Source organism: Misgurnus anguillicaudatus, chromosome 1, assembly GCF_027580225.2.
Source record: "Misgurnus anguillicaudatus chromosome 1, ASM2758022v2, whole genome shotgun sequence".
NCBI lineage: Eukaryota > Metazoa > Chordata > Actinopteri > Cypriniformes > Cobitidae > Misgurnus > Misgurnus anguillicaudatus.
This window is the reverse complement of record NC_073337.2, coordinates 7,059,129-7,073,198: the sequence shown is the minus strand read 5'-3', so window position 1 is coordinate 7,073,198 and position 14,070 is coordinate 7,059,129. Positions and strand designations below refer to the sequence as shown.

The following is a 14,070-nucleotide window of genomic DNA, read 5'->3' as shown; positions in this document are numbered from 1 at the left end:
AGGAGTTCGTTCTTCCGAGTCTGAGGTTGCAAGTTCGAACTACGAAGGACACAAGTCCAAGTGTGGCGTACTTGCTATTGAGAAACGGGTATGGTGTAAGAGTGTGAACATCACAATGACTTATAGACTTTACATAGAGGAAGTCATGTAGTCATGTAGAACTCTGTTTTTGTCTCCCTGTCTCGTCCTCGACCCCGAGGACAATGAGACAAACAGACCCAGTGCCTGTTGCTGTGGAGGTCATCGCACCCTTCAACGTGATGACCAGCCGATGCCCGACCAACGACCACCGGCTAAACCAGTTTAATCCGCTTACCCGCCTCCTATCCCTACCGTATATATGTCCTTCTAGGAGTTTTTCCCATTGGGTTTTTTCCTAGGGGGTTTTTCGTCCCAGGGAGAGTCAGCCAACTTTGGCTTAACTTAGCACTTTACTGTATACGTTACATTATTAATATGATCGCTTGTACGGTTTAACCTTAGCCGCTATCTCTACTTCTTATATTATCTATTGATTTTCTGTGTTCTCCTCTACATCTTCTCATGTAAAGCTGCTTTGCAACAATTAACACTTGTGAAAAGCGCTATATAAATAAAATTAAATTGAATTGAATAGAATAGTCTGAACAGCACAGTGATCGGCCAAGATTTAAAGTCACGTAGTGTGAACTTGGCCTTTGGATAAAAGCATCCGCTTAATGAATAAATGCAAGTTACCGTAATGTAAAATGTAATGCCGAATGTATAACATATTTGATCATTCACACACCAGCCCACGTTGATATTAGTTTCATAAATACACAGCAAGGAAGCAATAAGCCCATTATTGATCCGACACCATCACCCCGTCTGCTCTCTTAACCAACAATATTAAATAAATAAAGGTCCCCAGATCATAGACAGTAAAAAACATAAAATTACACATTACACAGACTACATGAGAAACATTTTGTGTAAACAAACAGATGTGTCTCTGTCCATTTTAAGCTTGTTAGATATTCTACTCATCCTGTTAATAAAGTGCATCATTAACCACAAGTGGTGTGGGAAAGAGCTTTCCGAGACCTTATTTTTAGGCATGATCCTGCATTATAGTGAAATAGTGACCCTGAAATGATTTACATTTCGACTTGAGAATATGCTGCATTTAGGGAATATGCAAAATCTTGCCTTTATTATAGAGACAGAGCGCAGTTATGCTAATTTGAAAACCACGCCCACCGAGGAAAAAACAATCCAACTGTCTCCACTGACTTTTTATTGCGAGAGGCTGCCTCCTTGTCATTTCTGGCTTTTAACAAAAAACAGAATAATGCCTAAAAGCTGCTGTGTGACAAGATGTACAGCTAACAAGCCAAAAAACCCAGAAATACGTTTTTATAAGCTGTCGACTCCAAAAAATGAGTGTTTAAAGACACAAAAGGGTATCGCCAACTACGTTTCCCTCTAGTGGCCGTAGTTCTAATAATAGTAGTACTATGAAAAGTTGCCTTTTTTCACTTTTGTGTCTTTAAACGCTTGTTTTTTTGGGTCAACAGCTTATAAAAACGTATTTCTGGGTTTTTTGGCTTGTTAGATGTACATCCTGTCACACAGCAGCTTTTCGGCATTATTCTGCTTTTTGTTATAAGCCCGAAATGACAAGGAGGCAGCCTCTCGCAATACCAAGTCAATGGAGATGGATGGATTGTTTTCCCCCCCGGTGGGCGTGGTTTTCAGGTTATGACGCGGTGCGCTCTGATTCTATGACTAAGCCAAACAAGTCAACAAAGAGATCTACGAGCAAACAGAATATAAGATGCATAAGGAAACTTAAATTACTTAGGAATAAATCAAGATTATGGAAAATGTGAACTCCAGTTTACATTTGACTAAAAAAAAAATTCAGCTCTATACAGTTTGGCATTCACGTGGCTACATTTGAATTATAGAGATAAAAGTCTATTCAGTATCAACAATGTTTCTGATGATCAGTCATTTGTGTTGCTTGATCTTCAAGCAGACAGTGGTTTGAGAAAGAGAGAGAAAAAGAGAGAGAGAGAAGAAAACGAGAAGGATCTTATTACACAAGCCAATATACCTGATTCTTAATTTATAAGAGCGCAGTAATACATCGCTCAGTGCCTGAGAGCAAGACAACGCTCCTAAACCCTAACAAGGCCCCATCTCCTTTCTCAAGCTGAATATAGCAACAGAACATCAAAAATAAAAACAATCCAGGACACAGCTACAGGGATTTCAACCAAACGCACGAATCTGAAGACTATACGAACAGGGAGCAACCCAACCAAATTTGAATGATGGACAAAATGCCAAATTAATAAAATTAATTATAAAAAGCTTGAAAAAATAGGCAGCATTCTCTGCTCTCAACGCTGGGGGCGTGTGTCCGCTGTCTGCACCGAAAACCACACCCACTCGCGGGAAAGCTGCAGTCTCTCTCACTTTCAAATACAGCTACAACCAAAATGGATGCTCGAGATGTTTTTCAAAAAAGCCAGCAGCTGGCGTTTTTTCATCGCGCTGAAAGCCGCCGCTCTGCGGTTTTTCCACGCTCACCGATGAGTGCCCAGCTTGTCGATGTCAGTTCCCACACGGCCGACCAATCACAGTGGAGTGAGACTCATTTAATTGATTTTGTTGAACTCAAAATGGTGAACTCGTTAAACACACATAAAACCTTTACGTTTAAGAAACTTTTTCACAGGTTTGAGTACAGTTTACTCATTTAAAATGAGTACATTGTACTGTTCAGGTTTACAGTGTGTGCATTTCATGTGATGAGCGTTAAAGCACGAGATGCTCAAGTGAAATGCTAGCAAAACCTTACTCTGCTGATTTATCCCCACAGACAAGTGCCCTGGCATAAAGAAAAGACTGCACTTGTGCAGTTGTTACAGAGTCATGAGGTTCAGGATCCTCAGCTAACCTATACATTTAAAATGCAAACAAATTGCTATAAGGTGCAGCGAATCTCACAGCTTAGCATTCCCTGTTAGGACAACCAGGACATCATGCCCTGTGATGCTTCAACAACAGCTAATCAATTCTCCCGCAATTTCAGCTCAGAAGTGATGTTCTGGGTCATTGGTCTATTCAAATCAATGAAGCCACATACGGATTCTGGTAACAAACTTCTTTGTCTTTGTTAAAATGATTACAGAGCAACAGTGACTTATGGCATTTTCCATTGCATAGTACCTTACGGGTTAGGCTCACCTTACTTGGAAGCTTTTCCATTGAGTTTAGTACCACTTTAGAGTGGGAGGGTTTATAGGCGTGGCATTATATTTGTGCCGCCTACTGCTGTGACATCATATAAAAAGTGGGAGCAAGCAAGCATAGTAGGAATGCAGTGTTTCCCATACATTAATTTATTGGTCAATCCGCCACAAATTCAAAATTGACCACCACAAACACCGTATTTTCCAGACTATAAGTCGCTCCGGAGTATAAGTCGTATCAGTCAAAAAATGCATCATGAAGAGGAACATATATAAGTCGCAATGGACTATAAGTCGCATTTATTTAGAAAATTATTATTCTTTTGGGGGACATTTTGTTTAAGTCAAGTCTTTCTCCGTTGTCTTTAAGTTAATGTTTCAGTTAACAGTTTTTTTCAGAGGTAGGCTACAGGAGCAACATATAGCGCCCTCTCATGGCTGTAGACAGTAATGTTTTCCTTTGGTTCATGTTAAGTCAGTATGAATTAATTTTGACATATAAGTCGCACCTGACTATAAGTCGCAGGACCAACCAAACTATGAAAAAAAGTGCAACTTATAGTCCGGTAAAAAAAGGTAGTTTGCACATTCACGTTTATCACTATACCTCTGTCACCCCATAGCGTCAGTCAATGCACTTTGCTAAGTTGCAAAAATGCTTTGTATATAACGTGGGGTGCGAATGTACCGCCACAAACTGCAAGGAAAACACGGGTATAGCAGGGTTTCCCGCAGCACATTTCAGTTCAGGCGGCCCGCCTAAGCTTGGAAACCCTAACGCCTTAACTAGGTCGTCCAAAAAAAAAAAATTCGCTGCACAAAAGGCCGTCAAGTGCATCTTGGAGAAAAGCGCGTATGCGCTTCCCAGCGCGAGCGGGGACGCGCGCCACACGGCCGAAATGAGAAAGACGTGGTCCGTCATGTCTGGAGAATAGCCAGCAAGTGTCCGTGAGAACTGAAAGTGGACTTATGTTTTAGGTTTATTTAAGCCTGTTATTGTATTAGTCTATAGTTCTTGCAAATTGAAAGTAAGTTAGCTGGTGATTTTGTTGTTTGAGCAACCTGCTAGGGTTTCACGTGTCTGTTGATTCGATATAATTGTTGAGCGCTCGTGCTCACGTTATTTATGTGCATTATTTACATGCTACAGTAGTTACACTCCTTTAAGATAATGTCATTAATAGTGAGAAATAATCAGTTTTTACAATTTTTGCGCCATCTTTCATCGTTCGTCTGATGTTCTACAACATCTGCTTTAGTTTGTGTTTATTAACCCTTTAGTTTCACTTCAACACGCAGCTATTCCCATTAGAGGCAAGTTAAAAACATTTAATTCATTAAAAATCGAGTATGTGTTCATTTTCTGTCATAGTTTCTTCAAAATTAAGTTTTATTTGAGTGTTTTAAATAAAAATATTTTAATTTTCATCATGACTCATACACCCTGCCCCTTTGATTGCCACGCCCTCTGCCCCACCAATCTCGTCCAACCCTACCACATTAACTAACACATTTTTGTGGGAAACCCTGTATAGTGTTCTTAATGTGGATGTTTTTTACCACTAAAGGGAGTTTGGGAACTAAGCACAGAAGACAACAGGTTTGCTCGAGACAGCCCAAGCACAAAGGTAAAGCTAATTTTGGGATGACGCCTGTAGTGACGATTCTCTCAGATCAATCAGTGATCTACAGTGTTTTCACGTCACGTTTTAGTATCAGCTCAGCTCGCCCAACCCGTGGGGTACTACGCAATGGAAAATCATCATTAAACGCAGTGCGACTTAATTTAAAAAATGCATGACCTGTTTTTTTCTTTAAGTAGCAAAACAGCTTAACTCTAGACAAAGAATTTTCATCCCCTGTCAAGATCACACACATTAAACTCAGAAATTGGACTCCACACTGATCTTCAACAATGACAGACTGCAATTTAGAAATTACATATCCACTACAAAGAAGGCTTAGGCTGAGCTAAAATTATAGGTTTGTGTGGACCAGCTACTGCAAATAGATCTATCCCTGACCAAAATATATTATTAAGAAAAAAGTGTCATGGTAGTAATGTTTCATTTCAGGCTTAATTAAATTGAGATTACCGTTAAACATTACTTAAAATCTTTTAGCAGTCGCCAATGTCTGTGCAAAGTGTCAGTAAAAGACTGCAAAAATTGAAAAGGATAAGATTAGACGTTACAGTTTACTATAAGCTAAAAACACAACATGCTGTGAAATTTGAGGCTAGCCACAACACCAAAATTCAGGGTCAATCAGTGTTTTAGAGCAGCTGTGGTCGGTTTCTTTTTCAACTAATAGCAAGGAAATAGAAGAGAGAAAAGAGTGGCATTTCTTCCCATTCGTGACACAGCAAGTTTTTACACAATAAGGATTCTTGTAAGAGGCTAGAGCAGGGGTCTAGGTTACATTTCGTCTCTGTGGATCATGTATGCGTGTCCATCCCATGTTTAACCCGAGCCCCTAGTCGTACCAAAGCACACATCAGAAATCATTAACTCAATGTTCAGCACCATAAATCAATCCAGTTGCCAGTTTTGTCAATGCAAAAGCTGTTCTTCATTCATTCAGTATTGCATTCCTAACAAACGGTTCAGTGGTTTAATCTTTCACTCGTAACGCTTGCATAATTAAGGCATTTTCACCCAAAATCCCAGCAAATGCAAATGAATTCAACTAGCAAATGCATAAACCACATGATTATGAAGTTCTTACTGGATTTTTTATAACACAATCACTCTAAAGCAAAGCCTAACACTTTATAATATGAAGTTAAGAAATTGCAGCACACAGTAGTTTAACAGATTTGTCTCTTTGTTATCTTTTAGGTTTAGCTTTGATTTCTCATGAATTGATGTCACAGATTGCACACTATCGGCTTATCAAACCACAGTACGCAAACAGCAATCTCAACTGCAGGTTCACAGGGGAATGGTAGCGATATTCCACTCGCTGACCATGAGCACAATCTCTTAATGCATAATCTGACAAAGTAGAACAAACAATGCTTTTAGGTTCAAAGAAGAACAGGCCAGATACAAAAGACAAAACAAATCTCCGGAAGCCCACGTTCTCCTGACGAAAGCAGCAAGCAGGCACATTTGTGCTTTGTTTGGCTGGCATACTTTTTGCCCTGTGGCCAATCACAATACTTGAAGTCATTAAGAGCCAAGCCTGAGTGATTTTAGTTGAGAATAGGGCGAACTATTAGGGGTGTAAATCGGACTGTTAATTACGATTCGATACGAAACCGATTTTCTCTGCCAGGGATGCGATCCCCAACACTTTTTACTTATGGCACATTTCCATTGCATAGTACCCCACGGTTTGGTTTAGTTTGGGTCGGGTCAGCTTACTTTTGGGAGTTTTTCTACTGGGTGCAGTACGCAGTACCCGATACTTTTTTCGTACCACCTCGGTTGGGGTTCCAAGCGACCCGAGCTGATATCAAACGTGACGTGAAAACACTGCAGATCACTGATTGGTCTGAGAGAATCGTCACCACTAGCGTCATCGCTATAATGTAAAACATTAGCTTTACCTTAGTGTTAGCTTGCGCTGTCTCGAGCAAACATGTTGTCATCTATGCTCTGCAATAAGTTCTCAAACTCCCTTTTAGCCATGAAAAACATCCACAGGTTGAGAACCAGGAACACCATAACAGTTTTTTCCAGACTTGCAGTTTGTGGCGGAACATTTGCGACGAGCACGCTAGCATTATGCTTTAAGGCAACTTCAATGAGGCTCAGCAGAGCGCCGTCGACTGACGCCACAAGTGTTTGAACAAAAACTGTCATGTGAGACAGAGGTAGTGATAAACGCGATGTGTGGCCAATTTTAATTTTGTGGAGGACTCAGAAATAAATAAATGTACAGAAATGTACAACTAGTGTTGTCACAATGATTAAATAATCGTCTCATCACAATTGTTTGATCTCATTGCAATGATTTCCGATCACCGCGATGATTGCACATCTCTCTAAAAACCACAAGGGGGAGCTGCAGCGCCTGTATAAACAAGACGGTATCAGATTACTTTTAAAAATCTGTTATGTAAATGTGTTATATAAATATTTACTGCCAGATAAACCTTGCAAAAGATTTTATTTAAATAATCACAACGATCTGTGAAAATTATTTCATAAACAAAAAATGTATGAGAATTAAATGTCAAAGCAATAAACAGGCAATTTATCATCATATTCGTCACAATTTATTAATCAATTAACCGTCAGTCAAATTTCATAATCGTGACAGCCCCATGTACAACAACGCTTGCACATGTATGATGTCACAGCAGTAGGCAGCGCAAATATAACGACACTCCTATAATCCCTCCCACTCCGAAGTGATACGTAACTCGATGGAAAAGCTAGCCATGCCAAAGTGAGGTGAGCTGACACAAACTAAACTAAACTGTGGGGTACTATGCGATAGAAAAGCGCCATTACAAATGCAACCAAAATATATAGCATGAACATTTAACTAAACACTATGAAAATTGCACAATCTCTGTCCCGATTTGAACAATTACAACAACTAACAAAAATACACTTTTTTTTAAATAAAGAAAAATGAATAATGAAGGGCAAAATATCACATAAAATCAAGCTTATGATGGTAACAGTCAAAGTCTTTCAGTATTTTGTGCCAAAATGTGCAATAGTGACAATCACTGAGGTAGTTTTAGAAAAAAATGTATTAAATTGCGTTTTGCATGGACAAAATCACCTGCAGTGTTAAACACACACTCGTCTTCGGTCTCTTTCGCTGTGTTTTCGCTGCTACAACTGCTTTATTGCTGCATCGCATTCACTTGCTGACGCTAGCAGATGAAAATAAACAGAAATGCATGCTTTGGCGGAAATGCGTAGATGGACGTTACGTCAAAAAGAATAAGGACATGGAGAGTGTCAAAATAAAGGTACCTTAAATCGATTTTTTTATGGCATCAATGCTTCGGATTGTTACAAAATAAAATCGAACTATATCGATGTATTAATGTAATGCTGCGTTAACACAAGCCGCAGTAGAGGCAGGAAAACCGCGGTATTCCCACGTAGTTGGACGCTTGAACATTTGAGTATACTTGCTTAATTCGTGTGTGAAAGCAGTGCGTGAAATTCTAGTCATTCGAGACATTCATGGGGAAATTTGCGTCATGCGACTCTGCTGAGACTCTGCTCGCTTCTTGTAATCACGTTACTACTACAGCAAGGTCCTGATTGGTTAACATGGTGCGGATATCCACCGAAGTTCAGATTTTTCAACTGCCTAATCGCGTCTTTGCATTGACTTAACATGTAAATCACCCGCACTTGCCACCTCTACCGCTGCTGGTGTAAACAAAGCATAACCCCCCTACAAACTATACTCGGTGTAGGCAATGTCCACATCCATGTTAACGATGTATACACACACAGAAAAAAGCTGAAAAAGCAGCAGCTTGTTCTGTACATTTTTAGATAAGCATCAGCAGTGATTGAGGTAAATAGACAGCGACTTTTGTTAAATATCACTCCTCAATGCTGGGCACATTTGTTTTGATCATTGCAACCGGACAAGAGTATTAGGAAATGCCCTGCAGATTTTCTTTGACCTGACTGGAGGGCTTCTAGCAGACCAATCACAGTGCTTAAGTTCAATGTAGATATGATGCATTTTTACATTTTTGAATAGGTGCACGTCTGGTTACATAGCATACGGCGTAGCTATGGTGTAGATCCTACGTGGAACTATAAATCACCCTTTAGTCCCACTGTGGTGCAGTAAGGTTGCCTGAGGGACAGCTGAAGCAGAGTCGTGCCCTTTAAAGTGATAGTTGTTCTCGGATAAAGTGTACCATTAGGGGTGTTACCAAAGACAGCAGGACATGAGTGTCTGTGAACAAGAGAAGAAATAGTGAGTACACTGCATTTAGCTTCCACAGGACAAGACCATGCCTCCATGACCACAGTGTTCATCACTGAGTGTAAGCAGCCCTTTACTCCCAGCATGTTTCTCTCGGTTTATGTCATGCGTGTGTGTGGTCCTGTAAGAAGAGTTCATACCATTATTTACTCACCCTCATGAGTCAAAACCACACAACTTTCTTCCTTTCAACAAATGTTGTTCTGATCCTCACGCAAAGATGACTTCAGTTCAATGGATTATTAACGTGTCATTTGGCCTACTTTTATTATGAATATTTGGTGTTTATTTAGAATTTATACATTTCCTAAATTAATTTACTTGCAATAAATGAAGGGGTCAGAAATTACATTAACAAAATAACATCTTTACAATGCAAGACATGTTTAAAAAAAACATGAGGGTGTAATTAAGTATGTGATGATATAATTTTTAATAACAGTATGTATCATGACCACTATATAGAGGTATGTTATTCTGATAACCACAGATAACCACAGACAAGCTCAAATTGATATGCCAGTCTCCTTTTCCAACAAAGTCATCAAAGTTTCACCATAGTGACAAATATTTTCCTATTAGCAGCCCCAATTCTGGAGAGAATAACATCTCAGCAGAAGTCACATGAGCAATGAGGAACTTCGTAGAGAGTCGGACAAAATTCACAGTGTGCTCTCCAGGTCTCCTTGACCTTGGTTTCAAAGCAAAACATTTTACACTCCTCCACAAGTAAACTGAGAGGAAATAGCACAAAAAGATAAGAAAAAAACTCCAGCAAAAACCATGTCTTAACCTTATTGTATGATTTTTTGACCAGATAAGACATTGTTGACATTTTGGTGAACTTGATAAGTCTCGACAAACGGAGAACCACATATCAGAAATCTCAAAGATATCAGTGTCCCTCCACAATGATGGTCCAATATAACCAAAGACACTTCCTATGCTCAAAGGTTCACCAGTCCAAAGTAAATGCAGCAGCGCTCTGCAAACCCACGGCTATAAATGATAAATGCGAGGCAAAAATTTGAGAGAAAACTGGGTAGTGGACACTGATCGGTTCTGGTTCGGATTATCATGTTATATGTGACCTTTACAGACCAAATTGCGGTAGAGGCGGCAAAAACGTGCTATTGGCGCGTAGTTGGACGCTTGAACATTTGAGTTTACTCGCTTCATTCGCGTGTGAAATCCTAGTCATTCGAGACATTCACGCAGAAATTCGCGTCATGGGAGGGGCTTCTGCGACTCTGCTGAGACTCGCTTCCTGTAATCACGTCACTACTACAGCAAGGTTCAGATTGGTTAACGCACCGTGGAAATCCCCCGTAGTTTAGATTTTTCAACTCGCACATTTCCCACGGCAACGCTCAATTCGCATGGAATGCGCAGCGCGTTCCGCAGCATTCGTGTGCATGATGCCTAATCGTGCCTTTGCATTGACTTAAGTTGAGGCTTGCCACCTCTACTGTGGCTGGTGTAAACGCAGCATTACACCTCCATATCTGCTCGCAAGCAAACTGGGGCCGCAATGATCATATCAAGCATGTATGATATTTAGGATTTTTAAATCGGGATGATTATTTCAGTACCTTGAGAACAGTCGATGAGAGACGAAGGTGAATGACAGACCTTTTAAAAACAAGCTGTTGTTCGGGTCCGGTAGACGGCAGTGATGGAGAAACGGCTTATGGAACGAGGAAATAACAAAGCTACTTGAATAATGCGTCTGTGAACACGCACCATGAACATTCCCCTAAAAACAAAGTGATATGAATCACTGTTCACTGGCACTATAATCTTAATAATATCTTGTAGTGTGAATGAAGAGAGCATCTGTTAAGATTATCCTTGTGAATGTGTGTGCTGCAACCAGATTTCATAATTGGCCAGGATTTTAAAAAATCCTGTAGTGTGAGCCTGGCCTTACTCTAAATCTTTATTAAATCTTTGTACAACAATTGTTTTACTGTAATGCTGTAAAAAGAAAAAGCTATTATAGTAATGAGAATCATTATCAGAAAAAGGGAATAGTAAATGGTGCAGATCTTCATGGCATTTCAATTACGTTTCAATTTCCTTTTTATGTATAACACTTTTACTAATGTCAAAACTATAGCTACTGCATGTAACATACCAGTCATGTACAGGGTTTCCCAGCAATGTTTGATCCATGTCATAAGCCTGTTACCAATAAGCATCCTGGGAACTGTAACTTAGTGACATAACCTCACAAGAGTTCAAGACAAGCACAAATCTCATGGCGGAGTAACACTAGCTTGCTTGCTGCTACAGAACTGCTGAATGAGGTGTAGTGTGAACACACACCTATTAGCAGCAGCACTTTATGCCTTCAAATCTCTCGATTCCAGAAGCTATGTGCAAATTTTTTGCTAGTGCCTAAAGGTCTTGAGGTCAAAGCCATTAAAACCCTAGTTAAACTGCATGCAACATAATTACATTCAGCTGCAAGGACATGGACAGAAATTGGTTTGCATAACATGCAGCTCTCCCCTTTCCGCATAAGCATGCATTATGGGTGCTAAATTTTACAGATCAAGACTGTGTTTTCTAATTTGTTACACAATTGAAAAAAGCCTTTTCACTGAAACCATCAAGAAAGTGCCTCTGATAGCCTGAATGGTGTAACTGTGTCTGTGCTAAGCGAATTTTTGGGATGTTGCCAAACCAACTTTAAATGAATTTAGTGACTAAGATTATCTTAAGAGTCACACTGCTAACAACACTGGCAGCGGATATTCAGTAGACAAAGTCTGCAATTATAGCCATCTTATTTACCATATTTTTCTTTTTAACAAAAGAAAGCTGTATGACCTTTGTGTTCACAAATTCTGTCTCTCACTCCCATTCATTGTACAGAAAAATGCACAACACTTAACACTTTTAAACGGTTAATAACAAGGAATAAAGATCTCAAGAAGGCCAAACTCTCTCTTTTCAATCAATCACAATGTCAAGTTGGGGCCATAGTCCATCAAAAACTTTACTAAAAAAAATCACAAGCCTTATATTACTTATTAATTTGCTAAACTGAATTTTTCTTTCTACCAAGTCTTTGGCTTGTACTTTGACCAACTTGTGCTTGCCAGCTAAGACAGTAAAGATATTTGTTTACTTAAAAGAGATTCATTTAGAAGCCAGTCTGTACCAAGTCCTTCCAAGAATTGAGCAGATAAATCAGAGCCCACGCCAAAAGACACTTCATGAAGTAAACTCCCCACATAAGATAATCTGTCTTGGCCACACAGAACAGTACGATAGAGAGAGCTATCAAAAGTGTCAGGGTCTCAGCTCATATTGAGCTAAACGCACAACCTGATTTGTCCTTACGGACACAGAATTGCATGCTTTTCATAGTTAGCATGCTTTGTATAGTAAGAAAAACAAATAATATTAACATTAATCACATAAACTTTTATACTCCTTTTCAACATGGAAAACAAATCTACATTTCTTTTAAGACAGAAAAAATACAGCTGTATTTTGGAAAGCTGAACAAGCAGTTTACTCCAATGACATGTTGTCACTCAAAACATATTGACAAAGCACGTTCATTTTAATGGAAAATTAGGAAAAAGTCACAACAACCCTCCACAAACATATGAATTGTCTTGCTTCAATGCTGTCATACTTCTATTCTTATAAAAAAGAGAGAAATATATATATTCATGTTTATATTGAAAACACCTGCATAAGATGCACTGGCTGGTAAATACAATTTTATCATTGCCCTACAGTAAGATAAAGATATTGTTGTGGATGCCAAAATGTATGTATTGTAATTTGTATGACAAAATGTTGCCATAAGCACACATAGAGATTTGCCAAGAGATGCCTAGCTGCAGGATTCTTACGTTTCTCATTAAACAAATACAAATTCATATGTAATAGATGACACTGATGTACACTTACGTAACACTTTATAAATCGTACAAACCAATATTAAGTGCTTGTTAAGAATTGTGTTACAGTGTTTTTAAGCGCGATGTTTACAAATTGTATGTTTTGTCCTAGATGAGACACGCGCAGTGCCACAACACGCGCACTGCGGATCTCTATCAATCATGAAAGAACACATGGACGCGTTATGATCAATCTGATCATACAGTACACCTGATAAAACCTTCCGTTACTGCGTCATTTAATCTTCGTATGATACATGCGGTACATTTACAGATGTTGCGATACTCGTGGAGGTTCGCTAGGCCAGAATAATAGCCGCACAATGACACACACACGCTACAAATCAAGCACCGTTGCGGATTTCACGGATCCCCTCCGTAGCTTCACATTACCTTCTTCATTCGCGGGGCCTCGGCCACCGTGCCGTCGCAGTTGACGAACGCCTCACCGCCATTCTGCTGCGGGTCTGGTCGCTTCATAGCGGACACCTGCGGCATCTTCATCGGGTTCGGTGCGGCGATCACCGGGCTCGGCTCTACTGCCGCGGCCGATGACGCCGTGGATGAGTTATTTTCGCTCTTTTTCTCCTCCGCCTTAGGTGTCAATGGAGAAATCGCAGGGGAAGGATCTTTACCGGCCACGTCGATCTCGGACATTTTCGCTGCCACAGCCTGGACTGACATAGCTGCTATCCGCACTGGGCTTTTTTCCCAATACAGAGAGAAGCGACACACGAACGGATACGCACGGCGTGACTCCGCTCCGCGCAAGGCATTGTGGGACATGTAGTTGTCGACTAGAAAATAATGAAACATACAAATTATTACTAATAATAACTACTATACTAACTGTGGCGTTCATGTTTTAACGTACTTTATTTAATAATGATCATGCTTTTATCAGATATATTTATTCCAAATTATTTATAATGGGAAAAACAACTTTTTAATTAATTTTGGCTGTACTAACTTTACTATTATTGTACAGAATGAGCATTGAA

The 14,070-nt window shown here is 39.7% G+C and overlaps 1 protein-coding gene across 1 annotated transcript in view; it reads right to left on the bottom strand.

Annotated features, from left to right (window-relative positions):
* ahcyl2b (adenosylhomocysteinase like 2b) overlaps window positions 1-13,870 on the bottom strand; it is a 47,489-nt gene extending 33,619 nt beyond the window's left edge. Inside the window, exon 1 of the mRNA XM_055189886.2 lies at window positions 13,463-13,870. Coding sequence (XP_055045861.2) covers window positions 13,463-13,855 — 393 coding nt within the window. The 5' untranslated portion in view covers window positions 13,856-13,870. The remainder of the gene's footprint in view (window positions 1-13,462) is intronic.
* Window positions 13,871-14,070: the final 200 nt, after the last annotated feature.